Genomic DNA, 27,533 nt, shown 5'->3' on the forward strand with positions numbered 1-27,533 from the left:
TATTATAAATTATTATTAATTATTTTTGTTTGTTGTTAAAAAAGTTATAAATATAAATAAAAAAAAGTTTTGTAATATTTTTAATTATCGATATAATTCATTATAGTTATACGAATTTTTCGTTAGTATGTTGTCATAGAAACTGTCAAACTTAGTTTTCCTTCCTTTATAACTTAACCAGAAATTTTATATATAATTGTAGGAGTTTTAGTGTTCATTGTTAATCAAATATAGTTAATTATTTTTTATATAGGCTAATTATTATTTTAATATTTATTAAATAATTAAAGTTTTTAACTATAGTTTTTTCTAATTTTAATTGTACAAAAGAAAAAAAAAATACAGAATATGGAATCTCCAATAAATGTTCATGAATTCACATCAATGATGATTGAAAAAAGCTCCGATATGCCTTTGGAAGAAAATTATATGAAAATCAGTAAACAGGCATGGAAGGATGAAACTCAAACTCAATTAAAAATTTTAGATCCAAATGATCCTATAATGAATAGATTTCAAGATGCTCTTCGTGCTCATCTTACTCGAATTGATAATAAATTATCTGAAGAAATTCATGAACTTGTATGTTTTTTATTAGTATATATTTACAATATAAAAATCAATATTTATTTTATTTTTGTAATTAAAAATATTTTAATTACAGGAAACAGGGATAAAAACTGTGAAGAAGGATTGTGAAATTGAAGATCAAAAATTGTACAATGCTCAATTAGAAGTTGCTCGACAACAAAAAGTATTGGAAAAGTATCAATCAATGTTGGATAAAATAAAATCTTTATATGAAACCAATGATCAACAAATAAAAGATTTAAAAGAATTGCAAAAGAAAATTTTAGGAGAATTGCAAGCAGAAAAATCAAGGGAAAAAGAACTTATTCGAAAATTGGAGAATTTATCAAATCTTGAAACTTCTTTTAAAGAATGGGAAAATGAAATAAACAAAGAATTAACAATTTCACAAAGAGTTTCTGAGAAAGATGCAATAATTAGAAAAGAATTGATACAACAAAAACAACGTAATGATTATCTTCTTTTTAAAATAATGAACGAAGTTCACAAAATAGAAGATGAAATTCGTTATCTTGACGATCAGTTGCAATTGAAAGATAAGGAGAAAATTGTTGCTGCTCAAATGTTAGCTGATGCAAGTACAGATTTAGAAGTTGTACAAAAAGATCAAAAAATGTTATTGAGTACCTGGAACAGTGTTTTAGTTTGCATTAGTCAACGAGATAATATTAATGATCAACTTGGTACCGAACAAAGGTAATGTAAAAATTAAAAATACAATTAAGAAAAAAAAAAAAATAATTACAAGATTCATTTCAGAAAAATACGCGATTCATTTCAAAATTTACAAATCCAAATTGACAAAATCAAAAAAGATTCAAATAAAGAAATGGAAAACAATGAACAACTTACGGCCATTCATATGCGATTGGAAGACGAAATGAAAAACACAATGAAAATAATTTCACTAGATAGAGATAAAGTTGAAAATTTGGAATCACAATTTGCAAAGACAACCAGGCTTCTCGAACAAAGTCAAAAAGAATATCAAAATTGCTCAATGGTAAATTTTTTCTTAATTTACATTAAAAAAATTTAATTTCATATTTATAATATAAATAATTTTTTCTAGGAATATCAACAATACGAAAATGAGGAGAAAATAATTGACAAAGATATGAGTAAAATTATGAGTCAAAAATTGAAACTCGAAGAGGAAATTGTATCAAATTTAGATGATAAAATAACACATAATAAAGTAATACGTCATCTAAATAAATTACTGTCAGACATTAGAAATGCAAATCAAGAACAAGAATTGTCAATGATTCAAGCCGAAAATACTTATGGAAAAAATATTCACGAAATAGAAAAACTTCATTCTCAACTCGATAGCGAAAAGTCTGACTTACAAGAAATTGACAATGAAAACATAAAAAGAGATAAGGAAATACAACAAATGCAAGCAGAAATAGAAAAGTTGGATAATTTATTGGAACAAAAGCAAAAAAAAATTATCACTTTAAACAAAAAAATAGAAGAGGTAATTTTTATTTAAATATTTGTTTTAAACTAAAAAAAGAAAATAAATTACATTAAAATATTTCTATTTTAGATATTGTCAACCGTTGGCGAAGACAATAATCCACTAGATTTGAAAATAGGAGCTCTAGAAAGAAACATAGACGATGTAGAATTAAAGACTAAAAAATTAAAGCAATTTTGGTTACGTCAAGAAGGAAATATTGTCACAGTCAGTCAACAAAGAAATAATCAAATACAAGAAATTAGTCTTACCAGTAAACAAATTACTATCATGGAGCAAAAAAATTTAAAACTAGAACTCGAAATAGATAAACAAAATAAAGAGAAGGCAAACATTGAAAAAATAATTAATTTATGTCAACAAAAATTAGGTCAAATAAATAGTCGACTTGCCAGTCAAAGAGACTTAAAAGATGAATTAGAGAGTAAAAATTACACAATGAAAAACGAATATATTAAATCTCTTCAAGATGCAGAAACACAACTTATAAAATTACAAAATGAAATTAAACATCTCATTAATGAAAAAGCAATCCTTAAAGATCAATTACTCATCTTACAACGTGAGAGTCTTTCGTGGGAAAAAAAGGTAAGTCTGAAAAGAAAGGAAGAAACTATTAAAAGATTTCGATTTATTCTCTAAATTTCCAGGTTCAATTAGCAATTGAAACGAGTAAATCATTTAAAGAAGAGCGCAATGCAGGTGGAGATGTAGCATTAATGAAAAGTGAAATACACAAAATGGAAATACGTTTGTCACATTTAAAAAAAATTCAAGAAAAATTAATAGTTGATATGGAGTTTTGTATTACGCGAAGAGATATTATTTTAAATGGAGCAATAGCAAAAGAAAAAAGAAATCCCAGAGGAATGCACAATCAACGATTTATACTTCGTAAACGATTGGACGATCAAAAAACAAAAATTAAACAAATTGCTAAAGTAAAATAATAAAATTTCATTATTTTATAATATGTAATATTAAATAATTCATATAATAATATGTGGCTATGTTAAATCATAATATGCTTGATTCTAGGAAATAAAACAAATTGAAAATAATATAATTTCTTTGGAAATTGAGCAAAGAAAATTATTCGACAAATTGGATGATGGTCAGAGAATTTTACGAGAAACTGAAGATGCAATTCCTGATATTGAAAAGCAAATAATGGAAGCCGAACTTATAAAATACCATGTGAGTATATTTAATTATTAAAAATATACATGTATAAAAATTTTTATAACAAAATTTTCAGAACTTGGAAATATTAGTAAGAAAACAAAGAAAATCATCAATGCTTCAAGATGTTAAAAATGGAAAATATAAAATGGTTTTTAAATCAGAATTTGCATTATGTGAAGAAATTAAAAATCAACGAATTTTAAATGATAATCTAAAAGATATTATGATTCAAACAAATCATGATTTTCCACTTTTGAAACAATATATTCGTAAAATACTTCTAACTTTAGAATCAACTTGAATGATGTTATGCAACGAATGTTTTATTATAATTTATTAAAAATCAATATAGTCAAACAATTTATAACCACTTAACTATGTGATAAGTTTTCTTACCGACCCTAATCAATGATAAATTGTTAGGCATTATATGAATTCCCGGCACTATCATCTCATCAGCATTAGTTATTTTTTGATGATTAATATGAAATCCACCAGCTGGAATAATTCTTAATGCATCATTTTGTTTTTTAAAACAATTTGCCTTCATTGCCAATTCAGAGACTGTTATTCCTGGTTCATTCATTATTTCAACTAAAGTTGCACCTTCAAATGCTGTTATCAAATCATTGACATTCATTGTTGACAACTTTTCAATTGAACTTCCATAAAGTATTTCAGATGTTTTTCTCGCAGATTCTAAGCCTTCCTCTGAAATGAAGTATTTTTTTTTTAAATTAAATATCAATTAAAAAATAAATAGGATAAATAAATTATGTACCTCCGTGTACAAGAATTGTGACAGCTTCAGCCAATATTGTTTGTGCATCACGTTTACCAGGATCTTTATTGTGTGCAAGCATAATTTCTTCAATTTCAGCTATTGTTAAAAATGTGAATAAATTAAGAAATTTTTCTACATCAGAATCGGCGGTTCTAATAAAAAATTGATAAAGTTGAAAACTAGAACTCTTTTTTGAAGATAGCCAAACAGCATTTCCAACTGATTTTCCAAATTTTTTTCCACCCTCCGATGTTATAAGAGGTGATGTAATTCCAAAAACCTGGTCATTTCTAATTCTACTTATTAAATCATGACCAGCAACGATATTTCCCATTTGATCACTGCCACCAATTTGAAAACGACAATTATATTTATTTAATAAATGCAACCAATCGTAGGCTTGAAAAACTTGATAAGAAAATTCTGTAAAACTCATTCCACTATCTTGTTCCATACGTATTTTAACAGAAGTTCTTCCCAACATTGTACCCAATCGAAAATGTTTTCCAACTCTTTGAATAAATTCAATTACATTAACCCCATTATACCAATCATTATTATTTACTATTTTTATTGGTTTCAATTTATAATTTGGATCTTTCCAAAAATATTTTTCATGATTATCAAATATAGTTTCTATATTTTTTTTAATTGATGCAACATTCTCTTTTATTAATACTTCTTCAATTTGATCACGTTCTGTATTACGACCACTTGGATCACCAATTAATCCAGTAGCTCCACCGATTAATGCTATAACATCATGACCTGATCGTTGCCAATGAAGAAGATTCATTAAAATTAATAAATTTCCAATGTGTAAACTTTCTGCTGTAGGATCAAAACCAGAATAAACACATTGTGGAGATTTAATTAAAAGTTTTTTTATGCTACCCCTAAAAAAATATAAAAATTACATACTATAATTTAATGCAATTTATTTGTACGTAATAAAGATGTTTTGAAATACTTACGCACTTTGTTCTGGAAACAAATCTTCAAACATTCCTCTTTCGTGTAATTTTAAAATATTTCTATCAATTCCATTTGTATAATATCTAGATGAATTATAAAAGAAAGTTTTACCGGTATAACATAACCTCAATAATTGTTTTGAATTCATTTTGCTCTCTTCACTGTATATTTCGTAAGTAAACACTAACTATATTTCATTTGTTGTAATTATAAAAATTTCATATTTTACTGTTTATATAACATCATCTCTTTCATATTTGTTAAACATTTTTAATTTTTATGAAACATCATCAGACATCACACGCGTGCACATTCAAAAAACGCCATCTTTAATTACATTTACAGAGGGAAATTTGAATTGCGTTTATAAATTTAAATTATAAAAAAAAGTATCAAAATTGTAGAAAATTATATATATATTTCTTAATTTGTATGTATTGTACAGAACTCATTGTCAAAGTGAATTTTATGATTAAATTAAAAAAATGAAATATTTTTAACGAACATCAAAATAGATACAAAATTTTTTGAAACATCATTGACGGAATATTAAACCAATTGCCTTATATATATATACATTCTGAATATAATTTAAGTTGCTTTAAAATGATTATCAGTACGTGTAGTATAAATATGTCCTTCGCCAGCAAGGAATTCAAGAATATCATCAATTTTTGAAACAATATTCGAAGGAACTTTAGATTTAATTTCATCTCTTTCAATTCCACCTTCAGAAATGTCATTTTTTATTATATAGAAAACATGAGATTGATCTTTATCCATACCAGGAAAATCATAATTTTCTGAAGTGGATGATGAATTAGCGTGACCTTGAACTTTTTGCACTGAATGTTGCTTATGAAGACCCATTTGAGCAACGTAAAACACTTCTAGGAGGTGACATGTCAATTCATTTATTTCTTTAACTTTAAACATACGAAGAATTAAAATATGTTTCTCTCCTTCCTGTTCTCGAGGAAGTCCATAAATATGAGCATAGATTCCAACTTTTAATTCTTGTTCTCTTGAATCCACCTCATCTTCTGCTGAATTCCATTTAATGGCTTTAATTGTACCTGTAATAAATATTAAAATTGTTCATAAATTGCATTTTTTTAAAATTCATTTTAAATTTGCCACATGAGTTGTAAACAAAGCATTGTCAGCAAAACAAAGATATTGTATTATACCTGTTTCATCTTGAATAACGTATGTGACTTTTGTTGTAGCTTGATCGATGCTATTAATTCTTGCAACGACAGAAACAACACGAACAGATAAACCATGTAATTGAAGTTCTGGTCCACTTGTAAGCAAATGTCCAATCATTACGGGAACGAGGTTATCAGCTCTTTTTCCTTTTTTCTCATCGTCTGTAGTTGTATCCATACGACTTTCATCCATATAACCTGCATTTCCTGACATACCAGAATCAAATTGGTCCCACATGATTGTAGCTTATAATAAAAATTTTATATCAATAGATTTTAACACCGCTAATACCGGTTGCAAACAAAAAACAAAACAAGTCACAAAGTAACGAACAAGGAAGGCGCCAAAATAATTAAATCAATGAATAATGTGATTAGAGAAGTTCAGTACAAGTTGAAAAACATTGAAACAGCGCCACGGACGGACAATTTTTGAAGCTTGCATGCATGTGGATTACCGTTAAGTATATTGAAAACGCGCCATTAACAGTGGTGACAATAACCTAACCTTTCGTTAGTTTAAAAAGTCGTTTGTGCAGTGAAAATTTAAAACAGTAGTGAGAAGTGTATGTGCATTTTTTTTTATTTACTAAAGAAATATTAGCAAAAGAAAAACAGTAATTGTTACATTAGAAACAAATTAAAAGATTAAAACATTTAGGTTTCTTAATTAAAAACGTGGTGCGAGCACATTGTCCTTATAGTCGAACAAGATGAAAAAATGGATGAAGTCAGGATTTACAATAACAAAAGAAAATGGGTATGTAAATTATGTATTTTCTCTGTTAAATTAACAATTTTAATACGATCCAAAAATAATATATAAGAAAATGCGTCTATTACAAACAGAGTCAATTATCAAATTTATTTTCAATTTGCTATAGATATAAATATTTTCCGTTTTTAATGGAAAATATATTTATTTTGAGAAATGAAATACTGGTTTAATATTTTTTTTTTTTACAAATATTTTATTAACAAAGCGTAACAATTAAAGAACAAATAATGCCTTTTCAATTATTACAAAGACAACATTATTTTAAAATAATATAAAAATTAATTGAAAAAATGGAATTATTTCCACATTTATATAAATACACATATCTACGAATATTTTTCCGACTAAAACGCTTCTTTTAAATTAATAAAAATTTTACAATGAATAGTATCTAATTACATATTTTTAAAACTTGGTTGACATTATATTCAGAATATTTGATTATTATAGGCTTTGATTTGACGTGAACATGTGTTACTAAAAGAAGTGTTAAACTTTGATATTAAATTCTAATTTGTGAAAAATGAGCTGCATTTCAATTAATAAAAATGTTAACAAATTTGTGACAATTAGTTCATTTTTCACTAATTATAATTTAAAAAGTGTGTATAAATATATTTCTTAAAATTTGTTTGTAAAAAATTTTTTTAATTACATATTGAAAGTTCTTTTTAAAATGAAAAAAAACAACCAAAAATGTGCACATGATAAACTGATTATTTTAAAAATGTTTAGTTGTTTTCGGTTATTTATTTAATAATAATTTACTAGTCACTATTTTTGTGACTTTTTTTATATATAAATACTTTGAACTTCTGGTCAAACATCAATATATATTAAAAACATTTGAGATCTGGAGTTTGCTAATAAAAATGCAAAAAATAAATTTTAATTTTATCTTTTTACTTCCAAGGAGGTTACTATTTTAAAACTGAATTTGAAAAATTAATAGTCTAATAAAATTAGAATCTTATTTATCAGTAAATAGATAAATGTTTATTCAAATGTTTATTTATATGTATGCATGTAATTTTGATTTCTTTTTGTTGACTATATATAGGTATCTCTTAAAATTTTATTACATCTTTTATACTTGACTATGTATTGTATTCTTATAACAATACTTTTTTTAAAATTATTAAATATTAAAATTAAATAATAATAAAATTTGGTTAAATAAGCGTAAAAATTTAAATTATAAATTGGATTTCAATAATTTTAATTGAATTCAGTTTTTTGCCAGTCACAAAATTTGATATATTAAAAAATGGTATATTTTAGAAATTATTTTTATTAAAAAAAAAAAAAAATAGTAAAATAATTTTAACGAATTAAGATTTTTTTTTTTATAAAGTTTTTGTGAAAAACCATTGATAAGATATGGAAATATTATTTATATCCGGACAAAGCTGCTTAAAATCTAACAACATACGTAGATCTATACAGTGACATCAAAAAAGAGAATAGTCTTATTTACTATATTTTAGATATACATTTTTCTGTATACCATTTTTTTTTAAATTAAAAATATTCCCCATATTTTTTTTTTAATCATTTCTTTCTGTTTGCCTGTATTTTCTTCTTTCTTTCTTTTTTAATATATAAGGAATATTTAATATTCCATTTTTAAGTCCTGGCATAATTTATAAATATCTTCATATATATAGAGTTATGTCAATTTTTTTTTTGCGAATAATTTATTATAATTTTTTAAACATCACAACACTTTAAAAATGATTAAATGTAAAATTGAAACATTACAAATATATAATAAAAAAATATGTTCCTTTATAAAGGAATTTAATTAATTAATTAAAAATTATCTATTTAAATTAATTAATTTACAAACAATTTTAATATTTAATGTTTTATAGAAATATATCAATGAATAATTTATCTAATTAATTTCCAATGAAGTTAGATATTATATGTAAAATTTTTGTAAAGATTAATTATAGTAAAGATACATTGGAAGCATGAAGGCATGAAAAACGCAAATGATGCGTGTATAGTATATACTTAATTAATGATATAGACAAATAGATTGGTCGAATTTCACTTGCGGAAGATATTCCATAATACATAATTTATATATAATATATATATGTAGTATATTATAATAATGTATACATTCATAGTATTCATTTTACCAATTTCCATATTAATGATATAGTTTAGATTTTAAATTATATGATATTAAAGGCTGGATTTTTTCTTTTGCTCTTCGATATTTTACGTATCTTCAATTTTTTTTTCTTACTAGTTTTTAAATATTTCATAAAAAGAAAACATTTTTTTTTTAATTCTTTTGAATAAATAATAATTGTTAATTTTATTTTTAAATATGTTTATTAAAAATATTGAAGATAGGGAAAATTTTCGAAAATCCTTAAATATAACTTACATTCTAATTTACATATACAGTAATTATGTACAGACTGTTAAACACATTTTAGGTAGATATCTCGCGTTTGACGTCGATAATATTTAAAATTTTTTTTTTATCATAATTAGATAATTGTACGCTGTATGAAAATATATTGTTTAAAATAAATTAGGAATTTTATTTTGAAATTGAAATAAAAAAAAGATTTTTTTTTAATGTAAAAATTTGTAAATATTTAATATAAATATTATTTTAATATTATTTTTTTTTTTAAATTAATACTTATATTAATATTTATGTATAAATAATGTTATAATTAGAATTAAAAAAATCTTTTTTACTTTAAATTATTTTTTAAAATTATATATATACCTATTTTTTTTATTTTTAGAAAAAATTTTTTGTGATCAAATACAATAAAATTAATTTTTTCATACAGCGCGCAAATTTTAATCTAAAATATTATATTAGGCTATAATATACAATATTCTTATAATAATTAGAACATATCCATTCGCAATAATTCAAACATTCTCAGAGAAGAAGCACGCATTCATATTATATAAAATTTTCAAATCTATTTGGCACTCTCCTAGTTTTGTCGAAAAGGCGAGCACATTGGCTATGTTCTTCAATTCAAAGTCATTGCATTAAGTTATTTAGATTTTTTTTTTCATTTTCTACACATTTTGCGCTATCTGGCTGTGATTAATCTTATTTCTAAAGTCTATAATTTGCAATATATTAATATATTTTAGGTAGTTGGTCTATAGGAAGATTATTTTTAAGATTTTCCTAAAAACGACAATAATTTAAATAAAAAAAAACTAATCTAAAATACATTTTTAAAAAATAATTTTATGCTTAACGGAATTTTTTACTTTATAAAAAAAAAACTTTTGTATTTTTTCTCGAGTTTCTTAACAATATTTATTATATCGATTTGATTTAGTTTTGATCGTTTTTTTTTTTTTTTTGAAAAAAGAAATTTAAATAAATTAAATTTTTAATTTCTCATCAAATAAATTTAGCTGATTTTTTAAATTCAAATTTTTTTTTTGAATTATAAAATGTTTTAAATTTGTGTATTGGTGTATATAGATGATATTTAAACGATATTTCATAAGCTATAGGTTATCTACTAATCGACGTCTAATATTGAAATGGTTTGTCATTTTTCACGAAAATGGCAGATTATTCTTCATCTCAATATTACACTCGCATTATTTCGTATTTTGATTTCGGGCTGTCAGCCATTTCAGTTTTTTTTTTTTAATTCTATTACGTTATTATATTTTATACAAATAGAATCTATATTTTTTGATTTCTATATTTTTCTGGTTATTTGAAAACAAAAAATAAAGAAATTTAATTATCCAGCCCGGCTCTTTCTTTTTGTTTCACTGTTATAATTAATTTTTTGATAATTGTCGTTAATTATAAAATTTGATTTCATCTTTTATTATTTAATTTTTTTTTTTTTGATAATTGTCGTTAATTATAAAATTTGATTTCATTTTTTATTGTTAAATTTTTTTTAAATTATCATTAATTATAATTATTTGATTTCTTCTTTGGCTGAGCGGAATAATTATTTTTATTTACGGAGATCTAAGTCTTAATCTGTTTTCTTTCAAATTTTCTTAAAATATTTTTAAATATGAAAGTTGAGTAACTATTTTACTTAAGGGACATACATAAACTACATAACTTCATTTTTCTGAAAATGAAATTTTAATTTAATTTAAAATTATAAAAAAAAAAAAAATTAGAATCGTTCATATTTTCAAAAATATTTTTTTTAGGTAAATGTTTTTGAATTATACTTTATATCTTTATTTTTGTAAAACAGATTTTTTTCTAAATTTCTTGTTCCTTTTAAATTATGTAGTTTGTAGAATCCCTTTAATTATTAAAAAAAAAAAAAAAACTTTTAATAATGTTCTAACTACCATCAATATACTGATAAATATTTATATATCTATTATGTAGCGCATTTAATTTTAAAAAACGGGCACAATTTTAATATTTTACTAATTTTCTTAAATTTATATCGCGATTTGAAAAATTTTTCACTGCGAATAAAATTTTATAATTACACTGAACAATATTTTTTTTTAATATATTCTAATTACGATATGTCACTTTCATTATTATAAATTATAATTATTTATAATATACTGAAATATATGTCCATTTTAAAAGGCTCTTTTATTAATTTTTTTTCTAATTGTTAACAGAAAATGAAAATATTTAAATTCTTATATTAAAAAAAAAAAAAAAAATGTTCATTTCAAATACTATAGTGACAATAGAATGAAATTTAAATAATCTGAATTTAAAATTTGCAGTAAAATTTACTAGTATTTTTTTTTATATACACGCCTTTTAGAGTTATATTAATAAATTAACTAATTCGCAAATTTATCTACGATATATTGAAATATTTTTTTTATTAAGTTATTCGCATTTGATCAATATTTATATAGGTACATAAAATCTGTAATACACTGGAGCATATTATTTAAATTAAAATAAAATATATTTTACCATTATTAGAATTCACTGAAAATAAAATATTTTATTCTCTGATTACATGAATAAAAGATAATTAATTTTTTTTTAGCACCTTTTATATAATCAGATTTTTAATCTTCACTTAATTTATTATCTACTATCAACAATCTCATATATAAGTTAATATTGTACTGAGATAAAATTTACTTACAATTTAATTAAAATATATTTAAAAAGTATTATTTTAACGCTTGTAAGTATATGTTTCTCAGTAGATTTTCTTCATTTTTATTATTATTATAAAATATAGTTACTTTGTGTTTTGAAGTGCAAGCGGCTATTCCGATCGAAATCAGAAATCAATGGATAATTTATTACTCAACAAATATTTTTTTTTATTATTATTTGCGCTTAATCAATAATTATTGAACATATTATTCTAGGTATATATTGAAAATTTACACCTATAGATTTTTTTTGATTTTACAAAATTTCGCAATTATTGCATGAATTTTTCTTTTTTTAGAAATGATAGGAAAATTACATAAAATCTATTTATGTAAAATACCCACATTTTTTACTAGGTTCTTAAAAATATTAATAAAAAATTTGTTTTTTTTTGCGTTATAAATTTTTGTTTTTTTTTTTTTTGTAAACAATGAATGTGAAATCAATGTTATTTTATGAAAAATGCATTTTAAACTTTGATCATGTGAGAAATATTATAAATCTTTTTTAAATGACACAATTTAACTAAAGTTAATTTTTATCGTTCTTAAATAAAGGAACATTTTGCATTATAAATTCCTTTTTTAATTTTTCTAAAACAAAGGGGGGGAAAAAAATTTAGAATTTCAAATATTAGCTATAACACCCCCTTCACCAACCACGTTACCAAAAATTAAATTACAAGGTCATTCGTGGTGAACGGTGGAGGGGGTCCGGCCGCTATGCTTGATCAACTTCGTGACAGACTTCCATATAATCTGGATTGTGCATGATATCCTTTATCATATCCTTCAAAATTGTATAGCGAGGAAACAATGGATAAACTTTTGAACTATTATACTCCTCCTGAAACAATTATTAAAATATTTTGAATTTTATATTAAAAAAAAAAAAAAAAAAATGACAAAAAAAATAAAATTTCAAATGAAAATTTTTTTTTTTATTATTAGGGTTTAATAAATTGAAACTCGAATCGAATGCATATACCTCTGAGGTGTATTCCATCGATTAGTGTAACAACCTTCAGCGCGGAAACGAAAACAATCAAAATTTAATATAATAAGCATGCAAACGTTTTGCTTTTGATTGGAGTTCCAATGTACATAATTTTGGGTATATTTGTAGTTCATATTTTTCGGGTCAATTGCAAACTTTATAAATTATTTGCAATTTCAGAAAGTTATAAAATAAAATTTTTAATTTTAATTTACAAAAACGAAACATTTGAATGATATACCGTATTTTTTAAATTTATCTTTTAAAGTAATAGACAGCATGAAAAAAAAATTTATTTTGATTCAGATAATTGGTTATTTGACTATTATCAAAGAAATATTTGCTTGAACTAAATAAATATTTACTTGAACCAAATAATTATTTACTTGAACCACATTAATATGTACTTGAATCAAATAAATATTTTCTTTGAAGCAATAAATAATTTTTATTTGGACTAAATAAATTGTATTTGGATCAATAATTTTTGTATTTGAAATAAATACAATTTAATTAATTCAAATAATAATTATTTAATACAAATAAATATTTATTTGATAATAGTATGAAGTAACAGATTATTTTGAATGAAATAAATATTTTTTTCAATGTAGTGAAATATTGAATTTATGATTATTGAAGCACGAATAGAGAATTATTCTCATAGACGCGAACATCGATCTTCTTTTACTGCCTTTCAACTCTTTTCATAATATGATTTAGATCAACCTTCTTTATAGGCTAAAGGCATTACAAAGCAAAAGAGCAAATAATTTCTTTCATGCTTCGGGGATTACTGTTTTCTTTCTTTTTTTATTTTTTTGTTTAGTAATATAAAATTAAAATATGAATCCAAGTTGATTTTTAGTAAAAAAAAAAATATGTACAAAAAAAAAATTGGAAAATTTTTTCAAACTTTAGAGATTTTTCCACAATTTTGAGCGAATGTAGCTTTAAACCTATAGGTCCTATCAAAAAAATTACCCCATATTTATAGAACTTTCTTGGGCAAATAAAAATTGCAATAAAAATAAAAAATTATATCTCTTAAAATTTAAAAAAGTTCCGGATTTTTTACATTTTGTAAATTCTTAAATTTGTCATCAAATTAAAATGTAATAAATTACAATTAATTGTAATAATAATAATTTTTTACAGTACCTTGAGAACTCTAATTAAATTTCTTAAACCAGTATATTTTTTTAATAGCCTGTAAAGATCATTGGTCATTTGTGTGTTTTCTGCTTCAATTTGTGCCATTGTCATATCTGAAATAAGAAGAAATTTTTTTATTTTCTCTATAATAATATTAATATTATTATTATAATATTTACAATTTTTTTTTCCTCAAACTTAAAAAAAAACTATAACAGTTAATAATGATAATAAAAAGTATTTTTTATTATTATTATTAATGTCATTAATTTTTTATTTTTATTTTAATATTATATACTAATAATACCTTTTGCCATAATGAGAAGGTCTTGAATTTTTTTCGTACATATATTTAAAATGCATTTTTCGAAATTTTTATTTTTTCACATTTATTTCGAATATTTTATGTTTAATTATTTCTATGAATAGAAATAGAATATTCAATTTTTTTTTAAAGCTGTAATAAGTTTTTTGTAATATCTAAAGTTAAATTAAAACTGAAAAAATTTCCAACCGAGAAAACTATAGTTCATTTGAAATGTTAAGACGTAAATCTGGAGCTTCATTTCTTTTTATTTTTCATTTAAATAATAAAGGAGTCTTTTTTTTTTATAACACACGATGACTGCTAACAGAGATTAAAAATGTTAGTTTTTTGAGATTAAAATGCTACTTGAATAATATTATTTAATCACGAAAAAAAAATTTACCTGAAATAGTGAAAGGTTTATGAAACTAGAATAGTAAAAGATTCAACTGAAACAATTATAAATATTTTGCTATTATAGTGAAAAGTTTCGCTGTTCCAGGTAAATCTTTTTTTCCGTGATACAAATAATAAGTCACTTGACATCAAATAAATATTTATTTAATTATTATTTGTATCAATTAAATGATAAATAAATAAAAATTAAAAATAAATTAATAAATAACAATTATTTGCTACAAGTAAATATTTATTCGATAATATTCAAATAATTATTTGAATAAAATAAACTTTTTTTCCTAAATATTTTTTCTTTATTAACAAAAATTTCATTTTCTGAAACCTAAATAGATTTTATTAATTTCCTTTCAAAAAAAAAAATGTAGGGAATTAAAAATAGTAATATACTTAGTTCTATTTCATGAATGAGAGAAAATGTAAAAATTTTAAAAGGAAACGAGAAAAAGTAGAATCTATTGAAAAGAGGATAGTTGACAGATAGGATTTATTCGAGCGGAAAGGTAATGATCGAAATAAAATCCCTCGGAACAGAAGTGAAACTTTAAGAAATAAGTTCAGAGTGTATACCGCACTTAACCCATGTTACCCAAAGACAATGAGATTTCCTGGCTTCTTGCCCAGAAAGAACAAATATTTCTCTGTCACATTTATTTTCATTGATTTCATGTCTATATACCTAATTGCTCAAACAATACGTTTATTAAACATTTATTTAATGATTAAGTAAAATTAAAAAAAAAATCATAAAATTATAATTTTATAATTCATTTACTATTAAATTTTACAATTAATTTATTATTATAAATTATAATTTTTTTTTATCATATAAATTTATTTCTTTTCATAATAATTGCGATCATATATATATATACTATTCAGCACAATAAATTTATGATGCTGTATAAATAAAAATGAGAAGCAGTTTTTGCATATAAAGGCAGCTGATAAAAATTTATGATCAATGAAATTTTTATAGGACATATGTGGTGATAAGGATATGTAATATTTATAATAACAAGTGTGTGTATATATATATATACCTTCAAGACGTTCGATGCGTTCTCTTTTGCTTTCCGCTTCTTCCGCGAGTCGTGCCGTTGTCTTCACACCTTCTCCACTTTTATGGGTTTTCTCCATAATAGCGCAAGCTCTCAGGACAAAAGCTGGCACTGTTTCCTGTTTTTCTTGCCTCGGTATATCCACTAACGTCCAATACTGAGTCTCCAACTTGATTACGTCCTTTAAAATTAAGAAAAATGTCTTTAGCGACAATAAATTTGTTTTCTCTTTTCTTTTTTACACAATTTGTTGCTAAGGCTTAGAAATACTAATTATTTTTAGTATTAAATATTTTTTAAATACTATTTTTTATTTTATATTAGTATTTTTTAATACTATTTTTTTTATGTAAAACTAGGATTTTTAATACCATTTTTTTAATCTAAAATTAGTATTTTTAATGCTATTTTTTAAATTTAAAATTAGTATTTTTAATATTATTTTTTTTTATCTAAAATAAGTTTTTTTTAATACTATTATTATTATTTAAAATTAGTATTTTTTTAATAATTTCTAATAATTTAATTTTTAATAATTTATAAGCTCTTAATTTCTATTGAATTGTTTTTTAGTGTCTCTTAAGGTTTTCTTTTTTAGTCGAAGCTTTTTTTTTTGAGAAAATTTAATATGTTCTTAAAAAAAAAAATATATATTGAAAATTTTTGTGTAAAACACTATATGGAAATTGGTGAACACATTTTGTTTGCACACAAAAGAATCGAAAAGCAGATTCTGGAGGTTTTTTTTTTTTCTTTGGACCCATGAGAATCTCTTCGAGTTAGATGGTGGAATCCCTTGGGTTTGAAGAAGAAGGGAACATATAAAGACGAGACCTTAACTATTTTCTTGTATATGTGAACTCAGAATTTCGTTTTCTTATTTTCTTACTGAAAGAACAACGAATGGTCTGTTTATAGGATATAATAAATATTACTTGACAAAACGAGTCTCATTTTATTGCTGAGACAATTTATTTATTTTATTTTTTTTATAAAATTCAAAATTTGATAAATACTAATTTTATAAATTATATATTGTTATACATTTACTACTTTATTTTATTTTATTTACTATTGAATTAATATAAAAATAAAAATAAAAATAAAAATAAAAATATAAAAATAATAAAAATAAAAAATTAAAATTAAAAAATTAAAATTAAAATTTAAAATTAAATTAAATTAAAATTTGAATATAAAAAAATTTATAATTATTACCTTAATCATGACTTTCAGTAAATTGTAACGTTGAAAAATATTGCGAACTTGTTTACTATCTGTGTATTTGCACATAAGCTCCACAAGAGCTCGTTTTGCAGTGTCGTAACTTCCATCAAGACGTATTCTTACAGCTCTTAGTCTTTCGTTAGTTTCGATTATTTCCTCTTTTGTTTGACCACCTGTTTAAAAAAAGGGATTCAATTTTCTATAAAGTAGATTTTGCATTAAAAAAAAAAAAATCGCTAATTTGTTTCAATTCACGTGATTACATCATTTTCTCTATAAATACTATTGGAATTAAATTAGCAAATAATTATGTCATTATATTACACTGAAAAAAAAATTATATGTTTTAAATAATAAGTTACTTGAATTCAGAAAAAAAATTTGTTTTTCAAACAACTAAAAATATTGTCTGAATTCAACTAATTCAGCCTAATTAAGCAATGCATTAATTAATTAATGCATTGCTATTAAAATCTTTGGTTGAATCGAATCAGAAGTTTATTTGCTTCAATAATTATTTCTTCATTCGAGAAATTTATTAAAATAATTCAAACGTTTATTTACGTCAAATAAATATTTTTTTGAATTAAACAAATTTTGTTTGAAGTAATCAAAAAATTGTGTTAATAGAAAAAAATTGTATATTTCGTTGAAACAAAATTTTTCTCTGAGTTAATAAATAAATAAACAAATAAATAAATGAATAAATATTTATTTGCATTGATAATTTTTATTTGAATCAAATAAACTGTATTTAAACCAATAATTTCTGTATTCGAAACAAATAAAATTTATAATTGACTAAAAATAAAAATTATTTGGTTCAAAAAAATATTTATTTGATAATAGTAAAATATTAAATATAAAAACTAATGTTTTTTTTATCACTGTTGGGACTTTTTGAATAATTTTAAATTGTTTTAAAAATCATAAAAAAGATTGTATAATTTTCGACAGTAGTGTATATAAATGTACATTAATTCAAAGATGGTTTGCAGTAAATTAGTGACAGTAATAGTTTCTGTCATTTTCCTTATAGCCTCGAGGTGTCGCAATAAGAAAGTTTTCATACAAATTAATTCGCCTAGAGCAATGAATTTAAGATATTATCAAGGCTTGAAACATTGGTATAATTCGAAGGAAAATTGGAACATAACTGTTCAACTTCTAAATATATATAAATTAGTATCATTTTCAATTTGAATTCAAAATTATTTTCAATTTCTCATATTTATTTATTTATTTATTTATTTATAAAAAAAAATAGATTTCAAAGATCTCTTCTTAAAAATATTTTACTCTTTCTTTATTTTACAATATGAGAAAATATTAATTTCATTTTCTGAAGTGCAATCTAAAAAAAAAAGTTATAATTTATTACTGACGCGTTAAATTGAATTTTAGAAAGTCGTGTTATGTATTATTTCAGTTAGATATATCCTTGACAAAAGATAAAGCAAATTATTTAGTATATATCATACGTACTCGCGGTTCCCTCATCCTTGACATCCTGCACGATTCTCCTGACGCTTTGAGTAAACTTCCCCACGAGATTGGATCCAGCTGAAACATATATTACCCCGTCTTTGATTATGATGGTGCACATCAAAGAGATTCACGCCTAGCTTATAATTAGAGCGACACTTGCTCTTCAAAAAAGTTTGTTATTGGCAACAAAAAAAAAAAAAAAAAGGAGAGAAAAAAAATTATAACTTCATGGAATATTGGAAAATAAGGAAATTTTCCCAAGAAATATTTATTATTTTCTTATCGAGAAAAAAAATGAATTTTTCTCCTTTTTTATGTAAAAATAAAATTAAATATAATAATAAATTAAAGAAAATTTTATGTAAAAATTAAATTTTTGACTTTTGAAAAAAAATATTGATAATGTCAAAATGTTATTACAAAATACAGGAATGGAATAATTTCGCAAAATAAAGAAAGGAGAAAAATTTTAAAAGTCATTCTTTAGTTTATATTTGAAATATGATAAGAAAAATACACTTCTAGAAAAATATTTTTGTAAAAGAAAATATAAAAAGAAATGTAGAAAATATTTCTTTTCAATTGTTATACATTTTTTCGGTGGTATTAAATTTTTTTTCTTGATAGAAAAAAACTTTCAGTTTAGATTGATATAGAGAAAATCATTTTGTTTTTGCAACTTATATATAAGTATATATCTATCATTAAGAATCTTGTTTTTAATATAAAATTGAATAAATTTTTTAAAAATTATTCTTAGAAACTGAAAAACAATATTTTAGGCAATAAATATTTTTTTAGTTTAAAATATAGTAAAATAGAAAAAGAGTTGAATGTCACTAAATGAGGGATGAGGTGCTTTGAAATCTTCGCACCTCTGGAAACTTGTACCTCAAGCGGTGATTAATGATGCTTTGCTTTCAAACAACGAGGCAAGTAAGCTTCTTAGTGTTCCATAATTTATATCTTCTCTTCTACATAGAATAAATAATACCCTCAAACTGTACATTGGAAATCTTATAAGACTATATATATATATTCGTCTCAAAATCGATTTCCAATACTTTTAGAGAATTTTTTTTTTTAATTTTAATAGCACAAAAAAATTTTTTCCCACATTTTTTACGGAGACAATAGGTTTTAAAAAATCGATCATGTTGAAATTTTTGTATACAAAGAAATAAAAATATTATTTCTATTTTTATAATTGGTAATTAAAATACTATTTTTAGATGTGAATGTGGTCACTTGTATAAAGTGCACCGCAGCTTTGCGGTTTTCGAACCATGTCCCAATGTCGTCGTATCTATACGTATGTATATGTTGGGTACTCATCTAAAAGGTTGATATTTGTGTTTGTTGGAAACGAATCTCAATTATTTTGCGGTTTCCCACCAATCATTTTCGAGATTATTGTGCCCAGATTCTAGCCACCTGACGACCAAAAATTATTATTGTTTTACCCTCAGCCTTTCACTATAGAAATTTCGTTATTTAATTTATTACTAAACAAATATTATTATAATAAACAGGCCTCGGATTATACGACTTTTTTCGACTTATTAATTTTAATAAAATGCGACTTTTTTCGACTTTTTTTTATATTTAAAAAAAATTTTTTTAAACACAATACCTTTTTTTTAGTATGCAATGCAGATCTTCTTCAGATCTTCTTTATTTTAATTATTTAACAAATTTTTAACTAAACTTCTTCACTAAATTAATTATTTTAATAATTTTAATGAAATTCTTCACAAATTCAATTATCTTAAACTATTTTTCAATTAAAATTTTTTATGAAATTTAAATAATTGTTCATAATCAAAAAAAAAAAAAAAAAAAAAAATTAGCAAATAAAATTATCAAAAAATTTTAATTCAAAATCACTTGAAATTTAATTATTTACAAAAATTTCAATTATTTTTAATGATTTTTATAATATTCTTCGAAAATTTAATTATATATGAAAGCATTTTTCAATTAAAAAACTTTTGGAATTCAATTTTTTTATGTGATTTCTAATAAATACGAAGCCTAAAAAATATTTCTGGTAGTATTCATTAATCAAAAAATTATAAATAAAATATTTTTTAGGCAAGAAATTGCAGAATTTTTCATTTTAAAAATTATTTATTTATTATTTAATTTATTTATTTTTTTCATATTTATAGAATTTATACGAAGAATTTAGAATTTCTCTTATTATAATTATTGTCTAAAATTTAAGACAATCTTTTAAAATTTAATTATTTTCAACAATTTCAATTTCAATTTAAACCTTCTAAAATTTAATAATTTCAGCTGAAATTCAATTATTTTCAATGATTTTTATAATATTCTTCGAAAATTCAACTATCTAAAACCATTTTTCCCTTTAAAAAATTTTCAAATAATTGTATTTTTGTCTGCAATTTCTAATAAATTTTTGAGTAAAATGATCAAAAATTTTAAATTAAAAATCACTTTAAAGTTCAATTAATTTCAAAAATCTAAAATGCAAATCATTAAAAATTCAATTACTTTTAAAAAATGTTATCTAAAATTATTTGATAAATTATTTTTAGTTCTGTTAAATTTAATATTATTGTCTGAAAATTAACAAAATCCTTTGGAATTCAATTATTTCTGAAAATTTCAATTTTAACTCTTTCAAAATTATTATTTAAAAAAAAATTTTATTTAAAAATCAGTAAAACTTAATTAAATATTGACATGAAATTTTTTTGACCATAAAAACTTAAAACTATGAAAAAAAATTTTAATTCGAATAAATTGCTTAAATTAGATTTGAAAAAATTATAAAAATGGAAATTTAAGAATTTTTTTTTTTTAGAAATTTGTCCTACTTAAATAAAATTTTGAAAATTTGTCTTTATAGTTCGATTCTAAAATATTTGTAATAAATTTTCTTGATAATATTCATTATATAGAATTATATTTATTCTCATTACAATAATTATTAAAATGAATTTAATATCTAATAACATTAGTTATAAAATATTAATTAATCAATTAAATTTTGTTATAATAAAAAAAATCAACTTTTTTTCGATAACAAAGGAGTCTTTTTATGTATACGAAATCAAAAGAAGATTGACGGGTTGTTGAATTTAGAGTGACAGAAATAAGGATTTGAAAAATCTGTGTCAATTAAAAATGACTAGGATGATTCTTTGCGCATCAGAAGATTGGTATTTATATATATATATAAAGAAAAGCGTCGTAGTATAGTAACCTATGTTCAATATAGCGTGAGGGCATAAATTATTTTATCGCCTCGCGTTAATTAGTGCGCCTGAGTCTAATTCTAACATTTCGATTCCGTGAATCAGTTGAAAATAAGCACGTATAGATTAATAGATTAACTGACGCCAAACAGTCAAGTCGCGTCTCGTGCAATGCATCTAATGCATTTATAGACCCCCCCCCCTCCCCCTATATATATATATATATATATATATATAGAAATGAGAATAGTCTTAACGGAATCAATATGACAAACAAAATGCAAGCTCAAGATATGGTTCATGCATGAATAAATCCTTTTGTTATAGACTAATGCATTCGCGTGTAACAATAAACATAATGTATGAAGTGCACTAATTTCATTGTCCTTGAATATTTTATGTGTTTCAAGAAAATTGACACTTATACACGCATTTAGTGTTACGCTATTTTTTTTTCCAACAATATCAAATTTAATCATTTATTCTTCAATTACTTTAACACGTGTCTCAAAAAAAAAAAAAAAATTCTAAACTGAATAATTCTTATAATTATTGAATTGAATTTTTGAAATTAACGATTGATTGAAAGGATAAAAATTTATATCAAGACTTTTTTTTTGATAATTACATTCTGAAACCATTATAGTTGACAATTTATAGCATCTTGTTGCAAAAATGACACACCAAAACGGGAGAAACGTCTCTAGGAATTAAAGGGTTCAAAGTGCTCTTGAGACAAAGTGACACGATAAGTCCGTTGAGAGGTATTATGCATTACAGTTTTCTCTTTTTCTCTCTTTAAAAATCCCCCTTATAACCGAGGAAAATTAAACCACTTTTTCATTATTTTTAATCTTATTTGATCCGTATAGATCAAGATATATAAAGCTGAAATTTCATTAATAAAAAGAATTTTTGCAAATTTTCTCATAATATAACTTTCTTTAAAAAAAAATCCTCGCTTTTTTGTCTAAAAAAAAAAATTTTATTTTAAAAGCCTTTTTCTTCCTTTTTTTACTAGTCGTTAAAAAAAATTCTATTAATTAATTAAAGTTCATAAAAATTAATAGACTACAAATAGCTTTGAGACCTATTTTTATCTCTTTGTTTTCTTTTTTTTTTTTTAGTTTAGTTTAGTTTTTGTGCTAAATAGACTCGACATACTCTGAACTTTTAGACGTTATACTTTTCTATTACCGTGTAATAGCAAATTTCCAAGGGACCAGATAAATTAGAGTCACCTCCCTGAAGTACGCAACGTTTATCTTAAACGAAAAATTTTTTTTTAATAATTACATAAAACTCCTTAAAATAGGTACAAACTAATGAAAAACAACCAAAAATACAGTTTAGAAAAAAAAATTACACAAATTACACCCCAAACACCCCCTAAAATTTGAAAAAATTGAAAAAAAATAGAAAAAAATTCATTAATTTAAATCTAAATGCGGGACCAAAGATTTTATTGTTGTTTTTGCATCTTTATATGTCCCTTGGAATGTGAAAAAATTGTGGGCGAATTTGATGATCCGCAACCCCGATTTTTTGACCCCTAAAGTTTGAAAAAATCCAAAAAAATCGAAAAAAAATCGAAAAAAAATTCATCATTTCAATTCTAAATACGGGACCAAAAATTTTATTGTTGTTTTTACATCTTTATATGTCCCTTGGTATGTAACAAAATTGTTGGCGAAATTCATGATCCGCAACCCCGATTTTTTGACCCCTAAAGTTTGAAAAAATCCAAAAAAATCGAAAAAAAATCGAAAAAAAATTCATCATTTCAATTCTAAATACGGGACCAAAAATTTTATTGTTGTTTTTGCATCTTTATATGTCCCTTGGTATGTAAAAAAATCGTGGGCGAAATTCATGATCCGCAACCCCGATTTTTTGACCCCTAAAGTTTGAAAAAAATTTGAAAAAATCCAAAAAAATCGAAAAAAAATTCATCATTTCAATTCTAAATACGGGACCAAAGATTTTATTGTCGTTTTTGCATCTTTATATGTCCCTTAGAATGTAAAAAAAATGTGGGCGAATTTGATGATCCGCAAACCCGATTTTTTGACCCCTAAAGTTTGAAAAAAATTTGAAAAAATCCAAAAAAATCGAAAAAAAATTCATCATTTCAATTCTAAATACGGGACCAAAAATTTTATTGTTGTTTTTGCATCTTTATATGTCCCTTGGTATGTAAAAAAATCGTGGGCGAAATTCATGATCCGCAACCCCGATTTTTTGACCCCTAAAGTTTGAAAAAAATTTGAAAAAATCCAAAAAAATCGAAAAAAAATTCATCATTTCAATTCTAAATACGGGACCAAAAATTTTATTGTTCTTTTTACATCTTTATATGTCCCTTGGTATGTAAAAAAATTGTTGGCGAAATTCATGATCCGCAACCCCGATTTTTTGACCCCTAAAGTTTGAAAAAAATTTGAAAAAATCCAAAAAAATCGAAAAAAAATTCATCATTTCAATTCTAAATAAGGGACCAAAGATTTTATTGTTGTTTTTGCATCTTTATATGTCCCTCAGAATGTAAAAAAAATGTGGGCGAATTTGATGATCCGCAAACCCGATTTTTTGACCCCTAAAGTTTGAAAAAAATTTGAAAAAATCCAAAAAAATCGAAAAAAATTCATCATTTCAATTCTAAATACGGGACCAAAAATTTTATTGTTCTTTTTACATCTTTATATGTCCCTTGGTATGTAAAAAAATTGTTGGCGAAATTCATGATCCGCAACCCCGATTTTTTGACCCCTAAAGTTTGAAAAAAATTTGAAAAAATCTAAAAAAATCGAAAAAAAATTCATCATTTCAATTCTAAATAAGGGACCAAAGATTTTATTGTTGTTTTTGCATCTTTATATGTCCCTCAGAATGTAAAAAAAATGTGGGCGAATTTGATGATCCGCAAACCCGATTTTTTGACCCCTAAAGTTTGAAAAAAATTTGAAAAAATCCAAAAAAATCGAAAAAAAATTCATCATTTCAATTCTAAATACGGGACCAAAAATTTTATTGTTGTTTTTGCATCTTTATATGTCCCTTGGTATGTAAAAAAATCGTGGGCGAAATTCATGATCCGCAACCCCGATTTTTTGACCCCTAAAGTTTGAAAAAAATTTGAAAAAATCCAAAAAAATCGAAAAAAAATTCATCATTTCAATTCTAAATACGGGACCAAAAATTTTATTGTTGTTTTTACATCTTTATATGTCCCTTGGTATGTAAAAAAATTGTTGGCGAAATTCATGATCCGCAACCCCGATTTTTTGACCCCTAAAGTTTGAAAAAAATTTGAAAAAATCCAAAAAAATCGAAAAAAAATTCATCATTTCAATTCTAAATACGGGACCAAAGATTTTATTGTCGTTTTTGCATCTTTATATGTCCCTTAGAATGTAAAAAAAATGTGGGCGAATTCGATGATCCGCAAACCCGATTTTTTGACCCCTAAAGTTTGAAAAAAATTTGAAAAAATCCAAAAAAATCGAAAAAAAATTCATCATTTCAATTCTAAATACGGGACCAAAAATTTTATTGTTGTTTTTGCATCTTTATATGTCCCTTGGTATGTAAAAAAATCGTGGGCGAAATTCATGATCCGCAACCCCGATTTTTTGACCCCTAAAGTTTGAAAAAAATTTGAAAAAATCCAAAAAAATCGAAAAAAAATTCATCATTTCAATTCTAAATACGGGACCAAAAATTTTATTGTTCTTTTTACATCTTTATATGTCCCTTGGTATGTAAAAAAATTGTTGGCGAAATTCATGATCCGCAACCCCGATTTTTTGACCCCTAAAGTTTGAAAAAAATTTGAAAAAATCCAAAAAAATCGAAAAAAAATTCATCATTTCAATTCTAAATAAGGGACCAAAGATTTTATTGTTGTTTTTGCATCTTTATATGTCCCTCAGAATGTAAAAAAAATGTGGGCGAATTTGATGATCCGCAAACCCGATTTTTTGACCCCTAAAGTTTGAAAAAAATTTGAAAAAATCCAAAAAAATCGAAAAAAAATTCATCATTTCAATTCTAAATACGGGACCAAAAATTTTATTGTTGTTTTTGCATCTTTATATGTCCCTTGGTATGTAAAAAAATCGTGGGCGAAATTCATGATCCGCAACCCCGATTTTTTGACCCCTAAAGTTTGAAAAAAATTTGAAAAAATCCAAAAAAATCGAAAAAAAATTCATCATTTCAATTCTAAATACGGGACCAAAAATTTTATTGTTGTTTTTGCATCTTTATATGTCCCTTGGTATGTAAAAAAATCGTGGGCGAAATTCATGATCCGCAACCCCGATTTTTTGACCCCTAAAGTTTGAAAAAAATTTGAAAAAATCCAAAAAAATCGAAAAAAAATTCATCATTTCAATTCTAAATACGGGACCAAAGATTTTATTGTTGTTTTTGCATCTTTATATGTCCCTTAGAATGTAAAAAAAATGTGAGCGAATTTGATGATCCGCAAACCCGATTTTTTGACCCCTAAAGTTTGAAAAAAATTTGAAAAAATCCAAAAAAATCGAAAAAAAATTCATCACTTCAATTCTAAATACGGGACCAAAAATTTTATTGTTCTTTTTACATCTTTATATGTCCCTTGGTGTGTAAAAAAATTGTTGGCGAAATTCATGATCCGCAACCACGATTTTTTGACCCCTAAAGTTTGAAAAAAATTTGAAAAAATCCAAAAAAATCGAAAAAAAATTCATCATTTCAATTCTAAATACGGGACCAAAGATTTTATTGTTATTTTTGCATCCTTATATGTCCCTTGAAATGTAAAAAAATTGTGGGCGAATTTGATGATCCGCAACCTCGATTTTTTGACCCGTAAAGTTTGAAAAAAAATTTAAAAAATCCAAAAAAATCGAAAAAAAATTCATCATTTCCATTCTAATTGCGGGACCAAAGATTTTATTGTTGTTTTCGCATCTATATATGTTTTTTGGAATGTAAAAAAATTTTTGGCGAATTTCATGATCCGCAACTTTTATTTTTTCACCCCTAAAATTTGAAAAAATCGAAAAAAATACATGTGTTCTAATTATTATTTGACATAATCTCCATATTAAGGATTTGTCATACTACATACAGAATTTTTACTTAACCAATAAAAATTCTTGAAAATGATTATTATGTTAAATGAAAATTGGAGCTATTAAAAATACTGATAAGTAAAGATTCAAACAAATAAAATTTCTGTGAATTGTTTTTTTGTTTGGTTTGATAAAAATTCTGCACAATACTTATTCACACAAATAAAAATTTGACTCAAAAATAATTATGATAAATGAAAGACTATAAAATGAAAATTCTAACTAATTATTGTTAGAGCATAATCATCTGTCCCAAAAATCATAAAACAGACGTGATTGCCATTGCCTGTAGTCTAGATGTGTGAGTGGCGGGGATAGAACCGAGCGCGAATATTCGGCTTCGTTCGGCTTAGATCGGCTCCTTTGCTTGGTACTGGCCTCGCCGCTCTCC

The 27,533-nt window shown here is 23.7% G+C and overlaps 4 protein-coding genes and 1 long non-coding RNA gene across 6 annotated transcripts in view; 2 read left to right on the top strand and 3 right to left on the bottom strand.

Moving 5' to 3' along the window:
- The first annotated feature begins 208 nt into the window (after positions 1-208).
- Positions 209-3,637, top strand: LOC127278144 (coiled-coil domain-containing protein 40). The gene is made up of 8 exons (XM_051299706.1): positions 209-582; positions 665-1,287; positions 1,351-1,594; positions 1,664-2,074; positions 2,147-2,665; positions 2,728-3,018; positions 3,116-3,274; positions 3,336-3,637. Exons 1-8 carry the CDS (start codon positions 349-351, stop codon positions 3,561-3,563), a joined length of 2,709 nt encoding a protein of 902 aa, XP_051155663.1. The 5' UTR covers positions 209-348; the 3' UTR covers positions 3,564-3,637.
- LOC127278153 (tyrosine--tRNA ligase, mitochondrial) lies at positions 3,582-5,344 on the bottom strand. 2 transcript variants are annotated; one of them, XM_051299718.1, is made up of 3 exons: positions 5,021-5,344; positions 4,044-4,942; positions 3,582-3,973 (listed from the first exon to the last, which is right to left on the bottom strand). In XM_051299718.1, the coding sequence occupies exons 1-3, from the start codon at positions 5,167-5,169 to the stop codon at positions 3,624-3,626; spliced, it is 1,398 nt and encodes a 465-aa protein (XP_051155675.1). In that variant the 5' UTR covers positions 5,170-5,344; the 3' UTR covers positions 3,582-3,623. The 2 variants fall into 2 exon arrangements, with proteins under 2 accessions (XP_051155675.1, XP_051155684.1); XM_051299727.1 differs by having other exon boundaries at positions 5,025-5,172.
- A 75-nt stretch (positions 5,345-5,419) lies between these two features.
- Positions 5,420-6,597, bottom strand: LOC127278161 (replication protein A 32 kDa subunit-A). Its single transcript, XM_051299740.1, has 2 exons — positions 6,212-6,597; positions 5,420-6,097 (listed from the first exon to the last, which is right to left on the bottom strand). Exons 1-2 carry the CDS (start codon positions 6,468-6,470, stop codon positions 5,613-5,615), a joined length of 744 nt encoding a protein of 247 aa, XP_051155697.1. The 5' UTR covers positions 6,471-6,597; the 3' UTR covers positions 5,420-5,612.
- A 166-nt stretch (positions 6,598-6,763) lies between these two features.
- Positions 6,764-27,533, top strand: part of LOC127281835 (uncharacterized) — a 35,719-nt gene continuing 14,949 nt past the window's right edge. The window contains exon 1 of the long non-coding RNA XR_007843099.1: positions 6,764-6,992. This is a non-coding gene — a long non-coding RNA (uncharacterized LOC127281835). The remainder of the gene's footprint in view (positions 6,993-27,533) is intronic.
- LOC127281831 (uncharacterized) overlaps positions 11,675-27,533 on the bottom strand; it is an 87,482-nt gene continuing 71,623 nt past the window's right edge. The window contains exons 3-7 of the mRNA XM_051305770.1: positions 18,790-18,867; positions 17,296-17,477; positions 16,060-16,258; positions 14,299-14,405; positions 11,675-12,987 (exon numbers count right to left, since the gene is read on the bottom strand). Coding sequence (XP_051161727.1) covers positions 12,862-12,987; positions 14,299-14,405; positions 16,060-16,258; positions 17,296-17,477; positions 18,790-18,867 — 692 coding nt within the window. The 3' untranslated portion in view covers positions 11,675-12,861. The remainder of the gene's footprint in view (positions 12,988-14,298; positions 14,406-16,059; positions 16,259-17,295; positions 17,478-18,789; positions 18,868-27,533) is intronic.

This window comes from Leptopilina boulardi, unplaced genomic scaffold (genome assembly GCF_019393585.1).
Source record: "Leptopilina boulardi isolate dan_hultmark-lab unplaced genomic scaffold, ZJU_Lbou_2.1 LbouV2_112, whole genome shotgun sequence".
NCBI classification, from domain to species: domain Eukaryota; kingdom Metazoa; phylum Arthropoda; class Insecta; order Hymenoptera; family Figitidae; genus Leptopilina; species Leptopilina boulardi.